Consider the following 22,493-nt stretch of genomic DNA (forward strand, 5'->3'; position numbering starts at 1 on the left):
ATAATATATTTAAATATAATATAATATAATATAATATAATATAATATAATATAATATAATATTAGTATTTAAATATATTATATATATTTAATATATTTATAATAATAATATTTATAAAATTTTATAAAATATTATATATATATATTATAATATAATAATAAATTATAATATAAATATATATTATAATTTATATTAATAAAATAATTATTGATATTATATAAATAATTTTATTTTAAAAAATATCTATTATGATCTGAGAAAAAAAGATTGCACTTAATTTAAAATAAAAAAAAATGTATTATTGATAAGGATTAATTTCTTTGATAGTTTCAATTAATTGTATATGTTATATTACATACTTCTTATCACATCATGTAATTTTTTTTCAATGTCGAATAAATAGATACATAGGTTCATATATAGATAAATATACGTATACATTCATAAAACGAATTAGTATGAATTCGTACTTGAACGTGATAATATATACGTAATTATTAAAAGTTCTTAATAGTCTTTTCTGTTTCGTATTCAAATAATTGTTAATAATAATAGATATCTATCGATTGAATAAAAGCCAACTGCAAACAATTATACGTAGAAATCGATATATCGCATATCTTAGAAGAAAATGAACGCAAGCAGAGTATACATTATAACCAAGAAAAATGTATCTTATTATTAATTTGGATTTAGTATAATAATTAATGGTCAAATTAATTATTATCTTACTGTATCGAACTTTTGACTATATTCTAACCTATAAAAATTAGACACCAATGTCGACGCTAGCTATCAACTGTCGACATTGTGTTTTTGTGTTATTACTTATTAACAATTATAGGTAAACATTAGAAAATTAACAATACCCGTTCAAAAAAATGGCGGGATTGGAAAATTACGAAAGGGTTTATCGAGGACGTTTGATAGAGGCTCGGGATGACAAAGATCATTTGCGAAAAAAGTATCATGGACATGATGTTATTCATCCTTTGGATATATCAACTCCTTATCCTTTAACAGAAGATAGCCCGCCTCATGATGATGGTTAGTTTTCTTTTCCTTTTTTCTTTTATTTTCTTATTCAATACACATTTCCTTATTCTACGTAAGACCGTAACATTAATATATATTTTTTATCCTTTTAGATGTCGCAATAAAGAAATATATAGTATTAGGATGCAGTTTAGTCGGTTTAATTACAGAGAATTTATTAATTCATCCTTTTATCGTTCTAAGACGACAATGCCAAGTCAATCCTGGATCTACTAAGTATCACTTGGTACCCTTTTCTTTAATTCCTCTAATGGTACGATTACATCAGAGTCAAGGTTTAAATACTTTGTGGAAGGGAATCGGTTCTGTCTTATTAGTAAGAGGCATGACTCTAGCAATCGAAGACCTGATTTCTAAAGTTACACCATGGCCAAAGTAAGGTGATAATCTGTATAAAATTAATCATTTTATATTACTTTTTGCAACTTTAAGAATATATTATTAAAGAGTCAATATATAATTATAAGTGGATCAAGTAAAAAGTATAAATTAAATATAAGTTAAAAAGTATACATTTTTTTCAGAGAAGTAACATGCAATAGTTCGTTGAAAGCTTTTGGTCAGCACCTACTTCTAAAATGGTAACAAGTATTACTTTTTATACTTATTAAATATTATTTTATATTTTTCAAATATTATTTTTAACTAATATGATTATTACTGATCTAACAGTGTATCTCTAGGCATAGTAACTCCATTTTATTCTGCTTCACTTGTGGAAACGGTACAATCTGAAATAGCATCTGAAAGTCCTGGCATTTTAGATGTTTTTCGAGATGGTGCTTTACGTTTGGTTGAAATTAGCAATAAAGGCAGACTCATACCCATTTATGCCCTTTTACCGCCTACTGTAGCCTACGGAGTAACTAAATATCTCTTTACTCTTATTGTAAGGGGCGTTACAAGTCGTATCATGCATATAAGACATAAACAACGTCAAGAATACATGGTAAAATATCTTGAAAAATTTATTCTATATTGTATATATATAACATTCTTTTTTATTGATATATATGTATTTTTGTAGGGAGCGTATAGTCGTGATTTACTATCCGAAACATTAGTTCAAGATATTGAATTACAATCGATATCAATTTCTATGTGCGCAGCAGATGTATTATTTTATCCTTTAGAAACTGTTATTCACCGTTTGCATCTTCAAGGAACACGCACTATTATAGATAATTTAGATACTGGAAAGAGCGTTACTCCATTATTAACAGGATACAGCGGTGCTACTGATTGTTATCGCACAATTATTTCCACCGAGGGTCCACTGGGTTTATATAAAGGTTTTGGAGCTCTTATATTACAATTTGGAGTATACGTTTTCGTATTACGTGCAACTAAATGGATTTTAACGGAACTGGTAACAAAGTTGAGACCCAAGCCTAAATATAAACAAGTTCCACGGTCTGAAATTTTATATCATAGAGATTCAATGTGAATACTTTTTTTTCTATATATATATATATAGATTGTTTCACATATACAAGAAATATTTTTAGTAATTAATTTATTAGCTAGATTGTGCTATAATGATTATTATATAAATGAAATTTTGTGCTTTTTAACCATAAGGTACTTATATGATTAAATATGTGATTAAATATACAAAACATTATAGAAAAAATTAAATATATATTATATTAAACTTCTTAAGGTTTTAATTTTATAGGTATAAAATCGATAATGTTTAAAATTTACAAACTAAAATAATTGATTAATATTAAACATTTTCTTCAATTAAATATAATATATCAAAGTTTGATATATTTTTATTGATTACTTAAATAATTGCGATTTATTTGTGCATGCCATATTCTAGAATAATATTCCTTAAAATAACGAATAAATTTAATAGACATTATAATCTTTATGTAATTTTTTTTAAGTAGTCCATCGATAAATCACTCAAATGAATGTAACACATAATGTATATTTCAATTGAATTTATTACAAATACCAGGTCATACAATATAAATTATTTATAATAACAATCTTTATAAAATTTTACATATAATAATATGTGTATATATATATATATATATATATATATATATATATATGTATTATTATATATAAAATTTTATATTGCGTTTTTATAGATAAATATTTTACATTTCATAGATTTTTATATTGTACACAGCCCATTCTAATTTCATATAATATAATAATGCATCAATAATTAATATAATTTCACACGTACATGGGTAATATATTTCCAAATATTGTTAGAAATATTATTAATAATAATTTCACAAAAATAAGATAATTCTAAAAAGCAGTTCTTCTAGATTATCATTTAATAGGAGTATAAAACTAAATAAAATTAATAGTATAGAAAGGTTATCTATTAATATTTTGTGTTGGTTTTATTTAATATTTACGGTAGTATCTAATCACAAAAAAAAGTATTATTTATATCATTGTTAGTTAATTTCAATCGTAAGATTTCTATAGTTCACTAATTCTACCTACTCTATTTACAATATATTACAATTAATTTCTATGTTAATATATAGAATATAAATAATTATTTCTTGAACAAAATTACAGATACGTTAAAATTTTATATTTTATTTTTATAGAAATATTGTACTTTACTTGAAAAATTATTTTTTAAGTAGTATTTAATTTTGTTGTATCTTTACGCTAATTAATTTTTCAATACAATAACAATGTTTTTCTTGTTTCCAAATTTCGCAAAAAAAATATTGATGACTAAACAAATATGTGATAACTTAATATTGATTTATTAATTAGATTTCATTAAAATAACAGGCGATGAATGTATAAGTTAATCTAAGATAGAATAAATAAATTTGGCAGAATTTAAGATGTTTCATAAAATGCATATGTACATCGATGTTTATGGAATGCTTCATCATCTGTTATAATATATTTCTCAGTATTCCGTATTTGGAATATTATTTGCATCTAAAATCAAATTTAATGAATATTTGTGTCTAAATATAATTAAGCTCCAATTACATAGTTATCACATAAAATATTTTATCGATTTATTTCTTTGTTTGTGAAACTATTTTACAGTTAATTAAAATATAAATACTTCTTTTTTTTCTTTTTTATTTGTGTGTATATGTGTTTGTGTATGTATGTAATTACTTTCAGTTAAAAGTTCGTACATTATATATTTTCTATCTAAAAATCGTAATGTTCTTTTATTATCTGAAAATTATTTGATTCATCAAATTTCATTTAAATTTGTATATTGGATTTATATCATTTAAATATTTACAAGAGACAGTACTGATATAGCATTAAAACAGCTATATGCTAGTCTCTTGTTCTTTAATTATTTGCTAGTTTTGTACATGTTGCGCTTGTTGTAATTCCTCTTCCGTTGCCTCACCTCTTCTTATGTATTGTGCCTTTTCTTGGCCACGTACACATGCTTCTGTTATATGGACTGACATTACATCGCTTCCTGGTACATCAAACATAGGTTCTAAAAGTAGAGATTCCATTATAGCTCGTAAACCTCTTGCACCTGTTTTCTTTTCCATGGCTAATGCTGCTATGGCGCTCAAAGCATCGGTTGTAAATGTTAATTCCACCTGTAATGAGAGTTCATTTATACTAAATTATGTTCAAATATGTATATAATTACATCAGAGATATTTATATGTACCTTATCCATAGAAAATAACATCTGGTATTGAGGAACCATAGCATTTTTCGGTTCGGTGAGAATTTGAACTAACATATCTCTGTTTAAAGTGTGGAAAGGTACAAGTACTGGAAATCTTCCCACAAATTCAGGAATCATACCAAAGTCTATTAAATCTCGCGCTTCTACTTGCTGCAATAACAAATCTTTTTCTTCGTTGTCTGTTGCCGCAGATGTTGACATATTGGCTACATCCGCAAGACTGGCAGCTCTTCTTCCTGGACTTTTAGATGGAGGCGTCGCGCCAAAGCCCAAATATTTTTCAGTCTTTCGTCGGGCGATAAGTCTGTCTAAACCGTTGTAAGCACCAGATGCAACGAAAAGTATATTTGTTGTATCCACTTGCAACGTATCGCCCCTAAGCTTTCTAGAACTGTTTCTTTCAGGTACATTGACAATAGTACCTTCTAACATTTTTAACATTCCTTGCTGTACACCTTCACCTCCGACGTCTCGTAATTGATGTATACCAGGAACAGCACCTATTTTATCAACTTCATCTAAAAATACAATACCCATTTGCGCTCTTTCCACTATATAATTGGCATCTTGCAAAAGTTTAGCTATAACACTCTCTATATCTTCTCCGACGTATCCTGCTTGTGTCAGTGTAGTACAATCACAAATTGCAAAGGGTACATCCAAACATTGAGCTATTGTTTGCGCTAACAAAGTTTTTCCCGAACCAGTTGGTCCAAACAATAGAATATTACTTTTTTCTAACTTCAATTGATGTTGTTGACTGTCTAAAATGTCCGATCCAGGTGAAGACTGATTCGATCCTTTTTGTTGATCATTACTACCAGAAATATTTTGATATCCGACTCCTAATGAATTTCCAACGTTAGATATGTGCAATAAATCTAAAAAAAAAAGTAAAAGAAAAGAAAAAGCTTTTAAATATTTGTCCCACAATTTCTTACATTACAAATAAAAATACTTTCTAAATTAGAACAATAATAAATAATTATAAGAAATATTATTTACGTGGTTTAAGACCTCTATGAGTAAACGGATGATTCATTTCTTGCGAACCAACTGAACCAGTATTAGGTTGAACACTCTGTGCTGGTAAATTGTTATATATCCGTTTATAATGATTATATACAGCAACACTGAGTACCTTTTTAGCAAATTCTTGACCAATAACATGCTTATTCAGATATTCAAAGATCTGAAATTATTCATTAATAGTATTATTATATAGTACTATATAATTAATAATAATATTTAATTTTATTAAGAGATATTGTATCACTTTTTTAGGAGGTGGAGGTGGTTTTCTATAAAATCCATGTTTGGAATCCATGTCAGGTCTCAACGTATCTTTCAAACTTCTTTTCGAATCTACTTCGGACAGTACTACAAAAAAGTGATGACATTTTTCGCACTTCACAAATCTCGTTGATGCTATTAAAGAAAGTAAAAATTTGTGTGTTAATATTATTGATTATTTTTAAAAATCAAAAGAAATAAAATAAAGATAAAAAAGAATTTATACTTACATACAAAAGTTTCAACATGCGTACAAGGGTCTCCGCACTTTGGGCAAATAAGAGAATCTTTTTTACCATTATCTCCACCAGATCCTGATGCTCCGGATGTTGTACTACCACCACTTTTACTAGGTGGTACTGATTCAGTTGGAGCCTTAGCTAAGTTTGTACTTGTTGTAAGTGATCGAGTAGCAACGACTCTGACAATTTTGTGAACTAAACAACCATCAAATTTAATAGTTAAATGTTATTAAATATTGATATATACATATTATTAAAATTTATACTCACAGTGGCTGCTGACATGATTGGAAGATGCTAGACGTCCAGCACTGATCAAACAACATCTTACACAACTCATTATAGCAATCACTACTTACAATTTTATATCTCCAAAATAAAATATGTATTATACAGTGTTAACTGCTGTATAAATTGAGATCTACAAATATAAGAACCTTATGTATTATAATATTTAAATGATCAATATTAATGAAAATACAAATTATACAGTTATTAATTGCCTTTATTTTTAATCGACAGGATAGATCTTTCTAGAGAAGATATTATTTTGATTTAACTAATAACCTACATATATGCGCTAAGTAAATTAACATCGTAATAATATTATTAATTATCTTACAAAAAGAGATCTAATGGCGAAGAATTAATATTTGAAAAAGTGAACTGCGTAAATGACAATATATAACATTAGATGACAGAAACAAAAATAATACACTGCACGAATTACACGTCAACAGATAATAGAGCAGCTACTAATCTTATAGATCTTCGCACGTATATAAATATGTTTATAGATGATAATATAACTTTCATCGGATTAAAAAACAATTTAAAAATATTTCGAACGATTTGACAAATGTCATTGCAAATAATCGAATCTATCGATGAACGATCAATAATAAAGGTAAATTTGTTTCAAAAATAAAATCATACAAATATCTGACACATCATGCACGCAGGACAAAACAGGCTAATGTCTTATGAGAAGGAAAAGAAATACAGTTCAAGGTCAAAGATAGTACCGCAAATCATCCAACTGCATTCCTAATGATGCTTGTTTGCAAATTTCTTTGTTAAACTTAATACATTACATAATTTACCTCTATCTTGAACGAAAACAGTGCAAGATGTTGCGATGATATTTTTTACCAACGTTTCTAGTTTTGTAAACATATATGAATGTATACGTATGATCGTTGACCAACGCGCTATCTACTGAACAACTTTATATGTAATTAATGTGCACGTTTAAATAAAATGCACGAGCTAAATTAATTATTTTCTTTTAACTTTACGTACTTTCCTTGTTAATTATCATCAGGTGTCTATATTATCTAAAAAATATATCTATATCGATCAGTTTTACTGTATTGTTTATTTAACAATATATTCTATTTTTTTTAATAAGAATTAAATATATTTTACCTATATGCGTGTTGTAAGATATCATATGTGATGATGCAAAATTACAAGTAATTTCATCATTTAATTTTTTCTTTGAATATTTTATTAAAACTTTACTGTTTGTTTATTATTTAATCAAGAAAATTTGTTAAATTGAAACTTTGATGGCAGATTCCTTTTAATTTGATAATTTAAATTAATTCCATCTAGCGGATAAATAATGATATTAAATTCGATATTATTTGCGATTATCAGTATTTTTATCGACAACAGTAAATTTTTAGTTTAGATTATGTACCGTCAGAGGCGCTAACATGCATTCTTATTTTGCATTTTTTCTTAACATTTATAATGAGTTTATAAGTCTTCTATTTCATTTATAAATAAAAGTATTAAATTATTTAATATTAAATATTATATATATATATATATATATACAATTTAAGAAGAAAAAAAAGTTACACGATGGGAAAAATCGAAATTAATGACGAGGTAAGTTATAATAACTTATTCATATAAGAAATAATTTAGAGGTTATGAAAGTTTGTTGAACTTTTACAAAAACACGTGTTTATATGTTTATCACAGATTGTTCGAATGCGAAAATTAGTAAAGCAGGCCAGGGTATGTGTAATTCATAAATTGAATAGAGAAGCCAAAACATTACGTGGAAAAAAAGGGACTGAGAAACAACTAGAAAAAAACAAAAAGAAAGCTGACAAATTGATTAACGAGATACACTTTTTGAAAAAGTTGAAAAATGATAATATTACCAAATTTGGCATTAATAATAAAAAGAGTTTACAAGAAATTTTACAAAGTAAAAAATCTAAAGTAAATACTCGTATAATGGCTAGAATAACGGAACACAAGTTGTTAAAAAATGCCATAACTCAATTTCGCGAGAAGTATCCCGATTATGAGGAACATTTACAACCTGGAAAAAATAAATCTGCGAAGAAAAATGATAAATTTGAAAAACAAGATGAGAAGGAAATAACAGTAAAAAGAGAAACGTTTAATAGTAGCAAAGTCGCTGAAAGTTTTGTAGAAAATGGATTAAATTCTGACAACCAAGATAGTGATGTAGAAACAGAAATGGATGATAAGAGTGTAAAATCAGAAACGGATGATAAAAGTGTAAAATCAGAAAAGGAAGATAATAATGTTCTGTCAGAAACAGAAACCGGAGGTAATAATCTTTTTGAAAGAGAACAACATTCAGAAGCAGAAAGTATTCTCAAAATAGAACCCACGATTTCTGAACAAATCGAACAAAAAGATAGTAGTAATAAACATTTGAAAAGGGATAGAAAGGAAATAACTGAATCTATAAAAGAATACGATAATAACGATAACAAGAATGTCAAAAAAGCACGAATAAAAGAAGAAATATCTAAGATAGATAAGAAAAAAGATACAGTTAAAGTTATTAGTAAAGAGGCAACAGTTAAAAGGTTTGTAGATATTCTACAGGAACCAAATTCGGAAGAAAACAATTCTTTGAAGGTAAATGATAAGAAAATTTCTAAGAATAAGTTAGAATCTGAGAAGATAGTTGATCCATTTTTCGTTAGCGGGGATGGAAATGAGTATCTTAGTTTGGCACCATTGAAAACGAATGATGATAATTATTCGTCATTGGAAAAAGATGATAACTTTTATAAAAACAACAAATCTAAACAGTATAATAATAAAAGAACATTCGCTAACGATAGATTTTTCAGTAATGATGTAAAATCTTCTGAAGATATAAGAAGAAGAAAGAGAAGACAGGAAGAAAATCGATACAATGACAATAATTTTAATAGGGACAAAAGTTTATTTAAAAAGCAAACTAATAATAATGGTTCATCATTCAGAGATACAAAAAGTCATAATAAAAATGTCATCGTGAATAAAAATTCCAATGAAAATGAAAATGAAAATTTACATCCGTCTTGGGCGGCAAAGAAAAAACAACAAGAAATTTTAAAGCAAGGTTTCCAAGGGAAAAAAATTGTTTTCGATGACGAATAATTTGTATGTAATTTATAATTGAAATTTGAACAGACGTTGTGTACATAAATTAATTCTTATTCTTATATGAGATACAAAGAGATGATTTCTTTTTAGTGTGGGAATTTAAAAGAGAAATTTAAATGAATATAATACTCTTTGTACAATATTATCACTTACAACAAATGAAAAGATTACGGACATAGAACAACTAGACGTGACGGGAAATGAATAATTTTATAAGCTCATCACTTACTTCGCTTTGATCAGTGATTTTCTACGTCGGAAAGCGATTATGTTCGTTAGGACGGTTCAACATCATTTATTTCTTCGCTTAAGAACAATTTTCGTACACATAATTGTATTCCATGATTAATTTATTTATTTCAAGAAGAAGAAATAAATGGATGAGACGTTGTTCATTTTTTGTAATTTTTTTTAAAATATGCTATAGGTTAAACTAATACATTCAGTTACTAGTAATACTAAATACAAATAAATGTTACTAGTCGAGTAGTTCACACTGAGCTTTCATTATATGTTAACATGTATATACATATATATACATCATATATACATATATACACACAATTGATACATTCTTATTATCAAAGAAATAAATTCTAATTATATCTAGGTAAAAAAAATGATTAAACTTTTATGTAAATGTCGAATTATGTAAGTTTATGTAAATGTCGAAAATATAAAATAAAATGTAAATAAACGAAGATACACTTAAGATTGTCTTAATTTCATGATGTCATTTAAAAACATTTAGAAAATAATGAATTACAACTAATAAAAACGATAAAGATGTATATATATTAGGTCGTCCCAAAAGTTTCTTTCTTTTTTTTTTTTTAATTTTAATTTATTAGTAAAATAACATACAAAATATTACGCATACAATATTATGCAACTTATCTTAGCAAGAAATTTTCGGAATGACCTAATATAGATATATAACTAATTTTTTTTTTTTTTTACAAAACTTACAATATTAAAAAAAATTATAGTACAATAATTTTCTAATCTAACCGACTTTGTAATGGAGAGGATAGATAAATCTATTTAAACATTCTTCTTATTTCTTCTTGGACAAAGTTCGTTGTTTTTCTCCATGAGTAACTAGTTGAGAATCAACGGGAAGACCTTTTCGACGTCTTACTGCGTCAATGTATTTTTTCGCACGATTTTCACTGTCTGCTTTTTCGCCATAATGAAGGTATTCTTCTTCCGTGGATGGTACCCAAAATGGATCTTGTTCGATTACCTGGAACATAAATAAAAAAGTAAAAACTAGATTAAAAAAAAAACAATCAAATATGTATTACTAATGTTTAGATAAATTCTAATGGTTAACGTTTACCAAGAAAAGAAGACCCTACAAAAAGAAAAAGAAATAATGAGGAGGAAATAATTTCAATTATTAACATAGATTTATTTCTTATTATTTGAGGCCATTTTGAATAAGTCGATTTAATTTCTGGAAACACTTCATCGGTTCTCGTTTTATAAGAAGAAGAAGAAGAAGAAGAAGAAGAAGACCCTAAAAGGTAAGAAAGAAAGAAAAGGAGGTAAAAAAAGAAAAAAAATGTCATTCCATCCTAGCTGTTAACCGGACGTTAAGAAATTCCGTCACAGGGTATACCTATCCTTCGGTTATATACGAAGACGCACCAGGAAGAGGAGGAAGACCCGAGGAGGAACGAAAAGATATATCCGTGGGACGTATTATTTCACAACACAACGCTTCATGCATTCACAAGACAATTTTGATTATTACTATTATTCCTTATTATTATTAATAATACAATGTGTCAGAGATTAGTAGAAAAAATAAGAGATACGATTGTTATATTTTTGTGCCTCCTATTTTTTCTTCTTCATATTCTTCTTCTTCTTCTTCTTATTTCGCAGAAAAGAAAACCTACGGATGAAAATCGGTGCAGGTGATTTTATATTTTGTTCTCTTTTTTCTTTTGTTCCTTTTTGCACCCTTAGAGTTCTTTTTTACATATTTTCTCTTTTTTTTTTATTTCACTTTTTACGGATACGTTGTTCGTCGTTTCTCTTTCTTTTCTTTTTTCTTCTTTTTTTCTTTTTTCCTTTCTTCGTTTCTTTCCTTCCTTCCATCCCATCCCTTCCTCCTCTCTTTTTTACTTACCATATATATATATATACATTTCTCTCTCTCTTTCTCTCTTTCTCTCTTTCTTTCTTTCTTTCTTTCTTTCTCTTTCTCTTTTATTCGTATTGAAATTTATAAGATGCGGACACCTGGTGCGGACCGAAGCAAACGAGAAGGATAATCTATAGCCCGTGGAATCGAGTTCGAGGGAGTCCGCAAGAAGGGACTATAGTTTTCCCTCTTTATAACACAACAAACCACCACAACGAAGAAAGATGGTAAAAGACGGACGACATGTTCGCGTCACCCAACACAACACAACATATGGTAGATAGAACTTTTTGTTTCAAGCCCAGATTTGTTTTCGTAGGTTTTCGGAATATTATGTTCAACAACCAGCAAACCAAATACCACTGCAGCACTGCGGCGACGTTGTTAAACCATCCCATCATTTATTTTCCTTCTCCCCTTTCTTAGTGTATCCACCATTAATATACAGTACATATATAAAGTCTATATAGTCATCTCAGTTTTCCTGCGAAACGATACTTTTGATTGATTTCTCGCGTTACAAGTTAACAACAACGTGTATACCAAACCCTTTCTCACCCTTCCCCTATCTCCCCTCCGTTACATCTGAATTTTAATAAAATCCTACAACACGATTCTCATCTTCTATGTAAAATAATAACAACTGAAGAAGTAGTGAGGGGTAGGGGTACTTTTTAATTCCAAATTTACTTAGAAAAAATTTATATAGAACGATGAAAAATACTCTAAAATATAATCTTTTATACTTCACGATCCCTTCTTCTTCTTCTTTTTATATGCAAAATGGTAACAACTGAGGCACGGGGAGGGGGGTGCCGAGGGTCAAAAAGGATTTTTTTTTATTCGATTTTATTTTAAAGAGACGATCAAAAATACTTTTATATTTTTCATACTTTTCTATCTTTATGTATATATATTTTTTTTTCCGTTGTTCCTTTTTCTCTCTCAATCTTTCTCGTTAGGTTCATAGTGTTCGAATTTAAATGGTTTCTTTTTTTTTATCCTTATAATTAGTTCATTCTTTCGTTTCGTTTCGTTTCGACTAGTTTAAGAAAAGTGTCTGGTGAAGAAAGATGATGATGATGGTAGGGATAGTTTCCTTCTCCTACCCAGCACAGCAGCAGCAGCAGCAGCAGGGAGTCCGTAGAAAAAGAAATGACCATCCTCTACCTCCCCCTCTCCTCCTCATCGTTCGGTTGTTTACCAGCAGCGGTTCTTCGCGGTAGTCGAGCAAAAGATGATAATGGTGGAGAGATAGAGATAGAAAGAGAGAAAGAGGAGCACCAACAGCAGCGCGTCCTGTATATACGATTTCCGGTTCTAACTATCGTCATTATTTCTTCAATTTCCGAACGGAAGTACTAATTTCACCGATTTAATCGCGCACCTTTTTTTCCCTCCTCCAGACCCCTCCTCCTCCTCCCACCTGTTCTTTTTCTTTTTTTAACTCTTTCCGAACTACGCTGAACTAACTTGCGTGTTGTCCTCTCTTCGTCCTATCCCACCCTATTTCTATTTCTTTTTTTGTTCGTTCTTGACACTCGGTGTCAAAAATCATCTATCTATCTATCTATCTATTCTACCGTGGAAGAGAAATTATTTTTTCCCCTTTATTTATATTTCCAATTCAATTAAATTTTTTAAAGACAAAAAATTGTACTTGTTTTTTTTTCTTGTTTTTTGTTCAACGCGTCATTAGCATGGATTTTTTTGTTTTAACACTAGATATACTAGACCAGTCATTTTGACTGGTCGGGCCATTTTAATTCAAAATTTTTACTTCATGTAACATTTGATTTCTATAAATAATTAAGCGTTTTGTTATTTAAAAATGTCTATAAATCCATTTATCTATAAAAATTATTATTGTTAAACATTTTTTGTTATTTTTTAAGAGTAAATAAAGACTGGAAGCCTCAAAGAGCATTTTTTTTTATACACCAGTCATTTTGACTAGTGTGGTAGAAATAGGTAGAATAGAAAATAGTGGTATATCTAGTGTTAAAGTCGTCGTAGTAGAATATAAATCTTATCGTTTACAAGATTTTTATCTTCATTTAAACGTTATTAAAAGTTTTTTCATAGAACTGCATATATATTCAAATTAATCTTTAGTATAAAAAGTTAATGCGTTAGATCTGTTAAATTTAAATTTACTATTTTTTAATTATTATTATTAGCGTTAATCAGAAAAGTTCGTGCTTTTTTTTTTGAAAGTAATATTATTAAAGTAAATTTTGCAAAAACAATTCGTTATGTAGTTTATATAATACAATTTATAAGAAAATAAATTTACGAAATTTTGATTCATCGTAATAATATTATATAATAATATCTTTATTAATTCCAATTGAAATATTCTATTCGTGACAAAAAGAATATCTATTTATTAATCGGGAAAATAAAAAAAAATAAATAAAAAATAGTTGCAAAATACGCGCGCTCGTAAGAAACGAAGGGAAGGGGGGAATGTTAAAAATAAAAAGGAGGAAATTTTTCTCGAAAAAAAAGACAAATAATAAAATAGAGATGTACCAAACGTTATAATAAAAAGAAACAAAATGAGAAGTCAGAAATAATAGAAACTATAAATTATATAAAATTTATAACCAAGAATGTGTATATATCGTGTAAAACGAAGTAAGAATAAAAAAGAGAAGAAGTGTTTCTTTTTCAGAGTCCACGAAACGGCGTCAAAAGATTTACCTATGGTCAACGATATAATAATAGCATTTTCTTGGAAAAAAAAAAAACCATACTTTGCATGCTCTATAAATAAAAGTTTGAATTTTGAAATAACTACGATGATGTGCTTGGTTTGTCGGTGTATTGTTGTTGTTGTTAGAGGGTGGGGTGAGAACTTGACTTCTTTTGTAGGAAGAAGACATTTTCAAGAAGATAAGCGAGCTAAGAAATCTTCGAGGGGGGCCTCTTCCCTCTTCACCTCCCTCCCACCATAAAAACTCTGTCCTATCAACTATCAAAAGTTTTATATGTCCCATCGTAAAGGGCTGGTGGTAATGATGATGGTGATGGTGATGGTGATGGTGATGGTGGTGGTGGTGGTGGTTGGTGGTGGTTCTTCTGCGAAGTATAGTCCTTCTTTCTTCATTGTCATCCCGTCACCGGTCGATCGTCCTCATTGTACAAGGAATAATAGCACGCCAGGGGTTTGAAAGTTATACCGAAAAATTTCAACCATAAGACGGAAAAAAAGATTCTGACACCCTCCTCTCCCCTTCTCTTCTCTTCTCTTTCGTTCCTTATCCTCTTCTTCCTACTTTCATAATCAAGGGCCCCTTTAATACTTTTCAACTTCGTTCGAACTAACCTTACTGCTTTTCCTTTTCTTTCCTTTCCTTTTTCTTTTTTCCTTTTTCCTTTTTCCTTTTTCATTTTTTCCCTTCATTTTTCTATCATCTTTTCATCTTATTCTTAGATTTTATCAAATAACAGAAATCTTTTCTGTAAGCAATTCTTAAGAGATTAACGAGGACTATATTTTCCCCTTCCCCGATTCCCTTTCCCCATTTGTATATCTTCGTGGTTAGATCATTACATAATACACGCAGAGAAATTTCATTTATCATACTACTTTTGAAGTATTTATGACTGAAAGAAAGAAAAAGAAAATATATCTCTAAACGAAATTTAGTCTCTCGAATATGTATATATGATACGAGATACTCGAGTGTTTTCTTTGTTACCTATCCCACCTGGTAAATAAAAAGGGGTTAAAACAAAGGAGAATATTGACTTCTTGATACTTTAGATTTAGGATTGGAGGGCTGCCGTTATGCCGTTATTTTTATTAGGGACTTATTTGAAATTAATATTTTCATTTTCCTATTTCGTAATTTTATTCTATCAATCGATTAATATTTATCAAACTATTAATCGCCTTGTTAGATGGGTTTATATATATATATATTAGGGTAGGTCAAAAAAATGACTTTTTTTTTTTTTTAAGTGCCACGGAAAAATGGGTTCCTAGACACCTTAAAACAATTCTCACCAAATATGAGTTTTTAATTTTAATAGGAAGATCCTCCGCATCGCAGTTTGTTATTTTTTTTTCAGTCCAATAGATTAAAATTCATACCTCATTATTTATTGATTGCACAGAAAAATATTCTAGACGAATTTTGTAGGAAATTTAATGCTCTACAAAAAAGGTATCGTATATTTTTTCCATAAATCTCACCATTTGAATGATATTGAAGATTTAAATTTGATGATTTTTAGACAAATTTTATTTTTGTTTATGAATTTTATAACTCGACAATAAATGACTATTAAAAAGTGCACAATACAAATTTTTGTAGGATATTTACTGCTCTATAAAAATGGTGTCTTATGTTTTGGCGATTAAATTAAGCGTTTAAAAGATATTCATCATCAAACTTTCATGTGTACTGATTTTTGTCTCTAAAAAATATAAGATATATATATATATCTTTGGTTAGGCAGATCTGATCTTCCTATTACTATCTTTTTACTAGGTTTATAGTGGTCATCTTACCTCCCAATGGCTAAAAACCAGCTGAGGACTCGCCAATCCGGACGTTTGTGTTCTTAGTTCTCTCGCAAGTTGAAAGCTTTCAGGAACCGGTAACGAAGCAAGAACACGAAATTGTCCACCGAAACCCAAAGTATTTTCAGCGGAAATAATACGACCTTGTCTTTTTCCAAATGCTGCGTACAATTTGCCTGGAAAAAGAAAAAAAAAACAAAACATAAGAAAACAATTACTATAAAATTGTCTAAACTTACAAATCAATACTATAAGTTAATTTTTTCTTGTTGCAATTTAGTAAAGTATTATTCCAATTTTGATTTTCCATATTGAATGTATCGTACATAATAACAATAACAATAACAATAACAATAATAATAATAATAATAATAATAATAATAATAATAATAATAATAATAATAATAATAATAATAATAATCGGAATAAAAATCAATTAAATTATTAATATTTAATATTATTATCATAATTTTATTTAAGTAATATTCAATATTATTTTTTAATTAATATTTAATATTATTTTATTTTATTTAATATATATTCAATATTATTTTTTTAATTAATAAATAATATTATAATATTATTAAATTAATATTTAATATTATTATTTAATTAATCCTAGGTTATTTTTATAAATACTCGAGAAAAGAACAAATTTTCTAAGTTTAAAATAATAAATAAAGGTTTATCGTAATAAATACAATAGGGGTAGTGGAAAGGGGTGTAAGTATATATTTATCGTTAAACGATGAAGTATAGATAAAAATCGTTTTCATCTTGATAACGAAATAAGATGACGACGAGGAATCGATAGAAATAATGATTCGAGGCACGTAGAATCGTTGCAAACGTTCGCGTGGAAAACAACACAACTGAGAAACATTCTCATACATTATTTATTCGATATATATATAGTATATACCTGCTACCTTTTCTCTTTCTCTCTGCCCTCCCCTCTCCCGCCTGTTGTCCCCTTCCCTCTTTTTTTCTCTCTCTCTCCCTCTGTCTTTTTCTTTCTCTTTCTTTTTCTCTCTTTTACTACCGACACACGCTCGACATAATCTGTGATGCGAATAACCGATGATGATTTCTTGGCTTCGGTTATATTAGGTATATTACATCGCGAGTTACACATTGTATAGAATTACAATAATTCGTTAATTATAATAATACGAGATTTTGTTATATATGTATATATGTATGATTACGTTGTTTTCGTAAATAATAGATGAAATTAAAAATTGGAAAGAAAAATTATCGATAAATAAGAAATAATAGTTACACGAGAATTATTATTAAAAGTTCGAAAATATATATACATATAACAGGATCGTAAAATTATATGTATTAACATTTATATTACAATCTTTTATTAATTATCACAAAAGGTATTATTCGTTATCCGGTTTACACCTATCGTATAACAATCGTTTTCATTTTATCTGAATATTATAATTATTTTTTAAATAGATTTTAGTTGTTCTATAATTAACTTTTATGTTCTATTTTTATTTTTTTTTTTTCATATTTTTTAAATTAAATTCATTTGAAATATATAAAATTAACACTAAACGTAACGAGATTTAATATATACTTATTCCTACTGTAAGCGATCAAATGACTGCTTTAAAAGAAATAAACATATGTTTTCATATAGAATGAAATTTTAGCCAATTGAACAGTAAATAAGTATACCTTATTTTATTTAGAAATAAATAATATATATTTTATGCTTTTTTACCGAAATTTTTATACACACACACACACACACACACACAAATTACCCTTAGATAATAATATACATACATATTATATTATAATATAGTATAATTATACTATATAGTACTTCTCTAATATAATATTATATATGTACCTAAAATTTACATCTTTACAAATTAAAAAACGTGATCATTTGACCAATCATGGTACGTTTAATGTTAATTAATAAATAATATATTAGAAATTAAACATATATATATATATAAATTAAAACATTTAGAATTGGTATAAAATTAAAAAAAGATAACGTGAAAATAATTAATTTAAAATGATATAAAATTCGACTGATTATAATATCCGATTTATTTAAAATAAATAATGAACAAAAATGGATCACACCGATCGTTGCCACGAAGCGTATCGTTTGGAGATTCGAAATCGACGGGTCTCCTCCCAAGGAGTTTCCGGTCGAGTCTCTCTCTTTCTCTCTCTCTCGAGGCACCTGCGCGCACCTGCCCTGTTTCATTCGTCCCTGGGAGCCCCGTTCTTCTACTCGGAAACACCCACCACCAATGCACACACGACCGTGTGTTTCTTACATCCCTACCACCTTCTTCAATGATAATCTTTCTCTTTCTAATACTTTGATTTTTACAGAGTCACTAGTCGGAGGCATCTTACCATCATCATCATTATCATTATTATTATCATCATCATCATAATCATGATCATCATTATCATCATCAACAATAACAACAATAACAATAACAACAACCATGAAGACAACTAACACACAACAAGTACGAGAGAACACGACAGACTTGTCTTAGGCGCCACACAGCCCCCTCCCCCATCCCCCTGTCCCCCACTGTTCCCCTATGTCCCCCCATAGTCCTCCTCATGCGATTTTATAACATATTTATGAGCTACGTGACGTTCATCGGGAAGAGGAGTCCCAGTAAGTAGTAGTAGTAGTAGTAGTAGTAGTAAGCAACCAACAACTACCGGCTTCCAAAGAGACATTTTTACCCCACTTTCAAAGGGATCGTGTTTAGGATTATCGCGTATTTTAACGAGCATAATTTATCATAATCTATGACAATCAGGGCTGAGATTATTCAATGTCGATTTGACGATTAATAAATAAATGACTTTATTTATGTAATAGAAATCATAATCTTTAAGTTATTCGTATATTAATTACTATAAAAATATATATTCAAAAACGTTTAATATACTTTTTTCACAAAAGTCTCATCATCTTATGTTCAAGTTTTAATTATCTTTCCCTAACGATCATCTTTTTTTTTCCATAAAGGAAATATCAAGAAAAAATTTAATTTAATTTAATAAATAAAAAAAAGAGATGTATTACATTATCGTTTAGATTTAATAGCAATGATTTGAACAACAGTTGTTGGTTTCGTTGACAACGTTATCGATATATCGTTTTCAAGAGAATTTCTGAATCGAACGAAAGGGTACAACAACAACAACAAAAACAACAGCAACAATAACAACTTGGTTCTTCTAGAATCTAACGACTAGTTTATAAGAGAAGAGGAAAGGAAAGGAAAAGAAAGGAAAGGAAAGGAAAGGAAAGGAAAGGAAAGGAAAGGAAAGGAAAGGAAAGGAAAGGAAAGGAAAGGAAAGGAAAGGAAAGGTGAGGTGAGGTGAGGTGAGGTGAGGTGAGGTGAGGTGAGGTGAGGTGAGGTGAGGTGAGGGAAGAAGAGAGGAGGAAGAAGAAGTTGAGGGGGAGGGGTGGGGAAGGGGGAAGTTCGTCGGGACAGGGTAGACCAAGGTAGAAGAGTGAACGATGCCGTGGCCCAACACGAGAACCTAACATCAGAGTGGGGGTTTACTGGGAAATGGAGAGGGGAGGAGTGAATGGACCACAGCCTCCATCAATGAACCAGTGTTTCCCAACTACTTTCAAACGAACACCTTTTCTTCTTCTTCTTCTTCTTCTTATCCTTCTTTTTCTTTTTCTTCTTCTTTTTCTTCTTTCACTTTACCTTTCGATTCGCAATCTTCTTTTATTCTTATTCTTATTTTTAATTTTATTTTTCTTCTTCTTTTTTTTTACTCTAATAATTTTATATTAACCGATTAATTTTTAATGGCATAAAAATAAATAAGATAATATATTTCTCTCGTTAAAAATATACAAAATATATACGTTGGAAAAGTTTTTCTAATTTTTCTTGATTTTTTTTTTTATGTATGCTACGATATTATTAATAATATAAATCGCGATTTAATTCGAAATAATTGTAATTGAAATATATCATTTCTATCTTTTTTTTTTTGTAAGTTCACCAAACTATGTTCACCAAACAAAAGTCGATAATTAATATTTAAATAAATTTGAGTTTATTGCTCGTTAAAGAAATTTCGAATAGGAAGAAAATCAAGGTTTAAAAAAGAAATATGCTTTTAATTAATACTTTTCGCAATCTACTTATTCATACTGATTTTTTTTTGTTTCTTTACAAAATTAACGATTAGTAAATTAAAAATAGTAATTGTCTCATGAAAAAGGATGAAAATTGATTGAACATAAACTATACATAATATATATATATATCGTGAAAAATCGGAATTGGATAATGATAAGATTCACGTGGTCACTAAGTATATGTCCAAAATATTAAAGTATAAAAAAATAAATCAAAATATTCAATCTTTTTGACACATCACCATGTAAAGAATTTTAGACATTCTCAAATTCTCATTCGAGCTTTCATCGATAACCATAGATAATTTTTCTATGATATATAGCAGAAAATCGAAAAGAAAAAAAAAGAAAAGGAAAAGAGAAAAGGTTCGGTCAATGACGAACCAACAACGAGAGAAAGAAAGAAAGAAAGTAAGTAATAAAGAAAATAACAACAAAAAGAAAAAAAATCATCATCATCGGAGAAATCGGCGCGAAGATCTTTTCTCGTCTCTCGAACCCGCCCACGCATTTGTTCATTCGTTCAATGGTGGTGGTGGTAGTGGTACCAAGTGAATCGATATCATGGCTTCGAGCAAATATCTTTCTCTCACTCTTTTTCTATGGTATTACACACATATATAATACACGAGTATTAATCCGAAGCCAGTGGTGAAAACGCGACTCGTTGATACGCCTACGCAAAAACCATCCCTCCCTTCTTAACCCCTCCCCTTTCTTCCCAACCTTCTACTGCCGCCTGATGCTGGCGTCGTTGCCCGTGTCATACGTGGGCAACGAACTATGTGTGCCATTGCGTGTGCTCTCGTGCATCGAAAGAAAACATCGAAAGGAATTGAAGAGAGAAAGAGAGAACGGGTCGTGTCTCCTTATACACAGGGGGGAATGGAGAGGAGGAGGAGGGGGAATTAAAGGAATGGCATGAAACGTTACTACACACAACATACTACTATGTAAAGCTCGATAGTACTTACGCAAGTATGTTCAAGTATACGATGTTTATAATATCTTTAGGTCCACGTTCCATACCATTTTACGTATTTATTTATCCTGTATATGTATGTGTGTGTGTTTTTTCTTTCACATAAGTTTACGAAATATAACACGAAATCTACGATAAATTATCATATTCAACATCTTGATTGAAATTTTCGAAACGAGATTCGGCCTATAGCTTTTCTTCCACTCTCCTCACTTTCTTATTCAATAATTATTTTTTATTGACTAATCATTATTTAGATAATTGTACGTTGATTAATAACAAGTGATGGTATAGTTGTTTTATTCGATGATATTTATTGAACTAATGTTTGTTTTCCATCTTTTTTTCTTTTCTCTAATTATTAGAGTTAACGAAAAGGTTCATGTGTTTTTCAATTAAATATTTCTCATTTGCCCATATAAAGTATAATGATTTTATTGATTTGAAAAAAAAAAATTGGACACTGTCCGTAATTATAACGTAATAATAAACTTACGAACTTTTGTTTCACTCTAATATCATTACTTGTCTTATTTCCGCGAGATAAATAAAAAAATCGATTTGACGTTCATTATCGAAAATAATCCTTGTATTTTCTCGAAATAACGAAAAATGATAGAAAATAAAGAAAAGAAATAAAAAATGAATAAGAAGAAGAAAAAGTCTTTAAGCGAGAATAAAATGTTTTGGAGGTAGGTACAGCAAGCAAGTAAGCAAGCAAGCAGCAGACAGTCAAAGCAAGCAAGCAAGGTTTCTTTCTCTCACTTTTTCTCTTTCTCTGTTTCTCATATGGAACTCGATATGCGTGTTTCCGAAGGACGTCCGTAATCCTACGTGCCACTCCCGTTGCACCTGGTGGATCCCAGAAGGAGAGAAACGACCTACATGAAGTGGGCCTTTAACGACACTTCGTGTCAGAAGAGGAAGGGTGGTGGGTTACGAGGGA

General features: G+C 29.0%; 4 protein-coding genes across 10 annotated transcripts in view; 2 read left to right on the forward strand and 2 right to left on the reverse strand.

The window, feature by feature from the left end:
• The first annotated feature begins 402 nt into the window (after nt 1-402).
• On the forward strand, nt 403-2,929 carry LOC107066526 (Solute carrier family 25 member 46a). The gene is made up of 5 exons (XM_015321210.2): nt 403-1,047; nt 1,149-1,431; nt 1,581-1,637; nt 1,729-2,005; nt 2,084-2,929. The coding sequence occupies exons 1-5, from the start codon at nt 882-884 to the stop codon at nt 2,501-2,503; spliced, it is 1,203 nt and encodes a 400-aa protein (XP_015176696.1). The 5' UTR covers nt 403-881; the 3' UTR covers nt 2,504-2,929.
• A 951-nt stretch (nt 2,930-3,880) lies between these two features.
• ClpX (Caseinolytic protease chaperone subunit) lies at nt 3,881-7,589 on the reverse strand. Of its 7 annotated transcripts, none has more exons than XM_015321208.2 (7): nt 7,371-7,589; nt 6,538-6,688; nt 6,256-6,462; nt 6,009-6,160; nt 5,750-5,924; nt 4,712-5,613; nt 3,881-4,637 (listed from the first exon to the last, which is right to left on the reverse strand). In XM_015321208.2, exons 2-7 carry the CDS (start codon nt 6,605-6,607, stop codon nt 4,383-4,385), a joined length of 1,761 nt encoding a protein of 586 aa, XP_015176694.1. In that variant the 5' UTR covers nt 6,608-6,688; nt 7,371-7,589; the 3' UTR covers nt 3,881-4,382. The 7 variants fall into 7 exon arrangements, with proteins under 7 accessions (XP_015176694.1, XP_089033708.1, XP_015176692.1 ...); XM_089177582.1 differs by having other exon boundaries at nt 4,712-5,577; nt 5,738-5,924; nt 7,371-7,588; XM_015321206.2 differs by having other exon boundaries at nt 5,738-5,924; nt 7,293-7,585.
• Nucleotides 7,590-7,969: 380 nt separating this feature from the next.
• On the forward strand, nt 7,970-10,411 carry LOC107066523 (uncharacterized). The gene is made up of 2 exons (XM_015321203.2): nt 7,970-8,166; nt 8,263-10,411. The coding sequence occupies exons 1-2, from the start codon at nt 8,140-8,142 to the stop codon at nt 9,691-9,693; spliced, it is 1,458 nt and encodes a 485-aa protein (XP_015176689.1). The 5' UTR covers nt 7,970-8,139; the 3' UTR covers nt 9,694-10,411.
• The window catches only part of LOC107066521 (elongation factor-like GTPase 1), a 71,217-nt gene continuing 58,414 nt past the window's right edge, over nt 9,691-22,493 (reverse strand). The window contains exons 4-5 of the mRNA XM_015321201.2: nt 16,377-16,564; nt 9,691-10,945 (exon numbers count right to left, since the gene is read on the reverse strand). Of these exons, the coding sequence (XP_015176687.1) occupies nt 10,757-10,945; nt 16,377-16,564 (377 nt within the window). The 3' untranslated portion in view covers nt 9,691-10,756. The remainder of the gene's footprint in view (nt 10,946-16,376; nt 16,565-22,493) is intronic.

The sequence above is a fragment of the Polistes dominula genome, unplaced genomic scaffold (assembly GCF_049000335.1).
Source record: "Polistes dominula isolate Pdom_NZ unplaced genomic scaffold, Pdom_raw_medaka contig_24, whole genome shotgun sequence".
Taxonomy (NCBI): Eukaryota; Metazoa; Arthropoda; class Insecta; order Hymenoptera; family Vespidae; genus Polistes; species Polistes dominula.

Excerpts from the sequence above, each read along its gene's own strand:
- LOC107066526 (XM_015321210.2), top strand. The coding sequence starts at position 882 with ATGGCGGGATTGGAAAATTACGAAAGGGTTTATCGAGGACGTTTGATA. Across the intron at positions 1,432-1,580 it reads AAAGTTACACCATGGCCAAA|AGAAGTAACATGCAATAGTT; the intron begins GTAAGGTGATAA and ends CATTTTTTTCAG. Across the intron at positions 2,006-2,083 it reads AACAACGTCAAGAATACATG|GGAGCGTATAGTCGTGATTT; the intron begins GTAAAATATCTT and ends GTATTTTTGTAG.
- ClpX (XM_015321206.2), bottom strand. The coding sequence starts at position 6,607 with ATGAGTTGTGTAAGATGTTGTTTGATCAGTGCTGGACGTCTAGCATCT. Across the intron at positions 6,161-6,255 it reads GCATGTTGAAACTTTTGTAT|CATCAACGAGATTTGTGAAG; the intron begins GTAAGTATAAAT and ends TTTCTTTAATAG. Across the intron at positions 4,638-4,711 it reads TGTTATTTTCTATGGATAAG|GTGGAATTAACATTTACAAC; the intron begins GTACATATAAAT and ends CTCTCATTACAG.
- LOC107066523 (XM_015321203.2), top strand. The coding sequence starts at position 8,140 with ATGGGAAAAATCGAAATTAATGACGAG. Across the intron at positions 8,167-8,262 it reads AAATCGAAATTAATGACGAG|ATTGTTCGAATGCGAAAATT; the intron begins GTAAGTTATAAT and ends TGTTTATCACAG.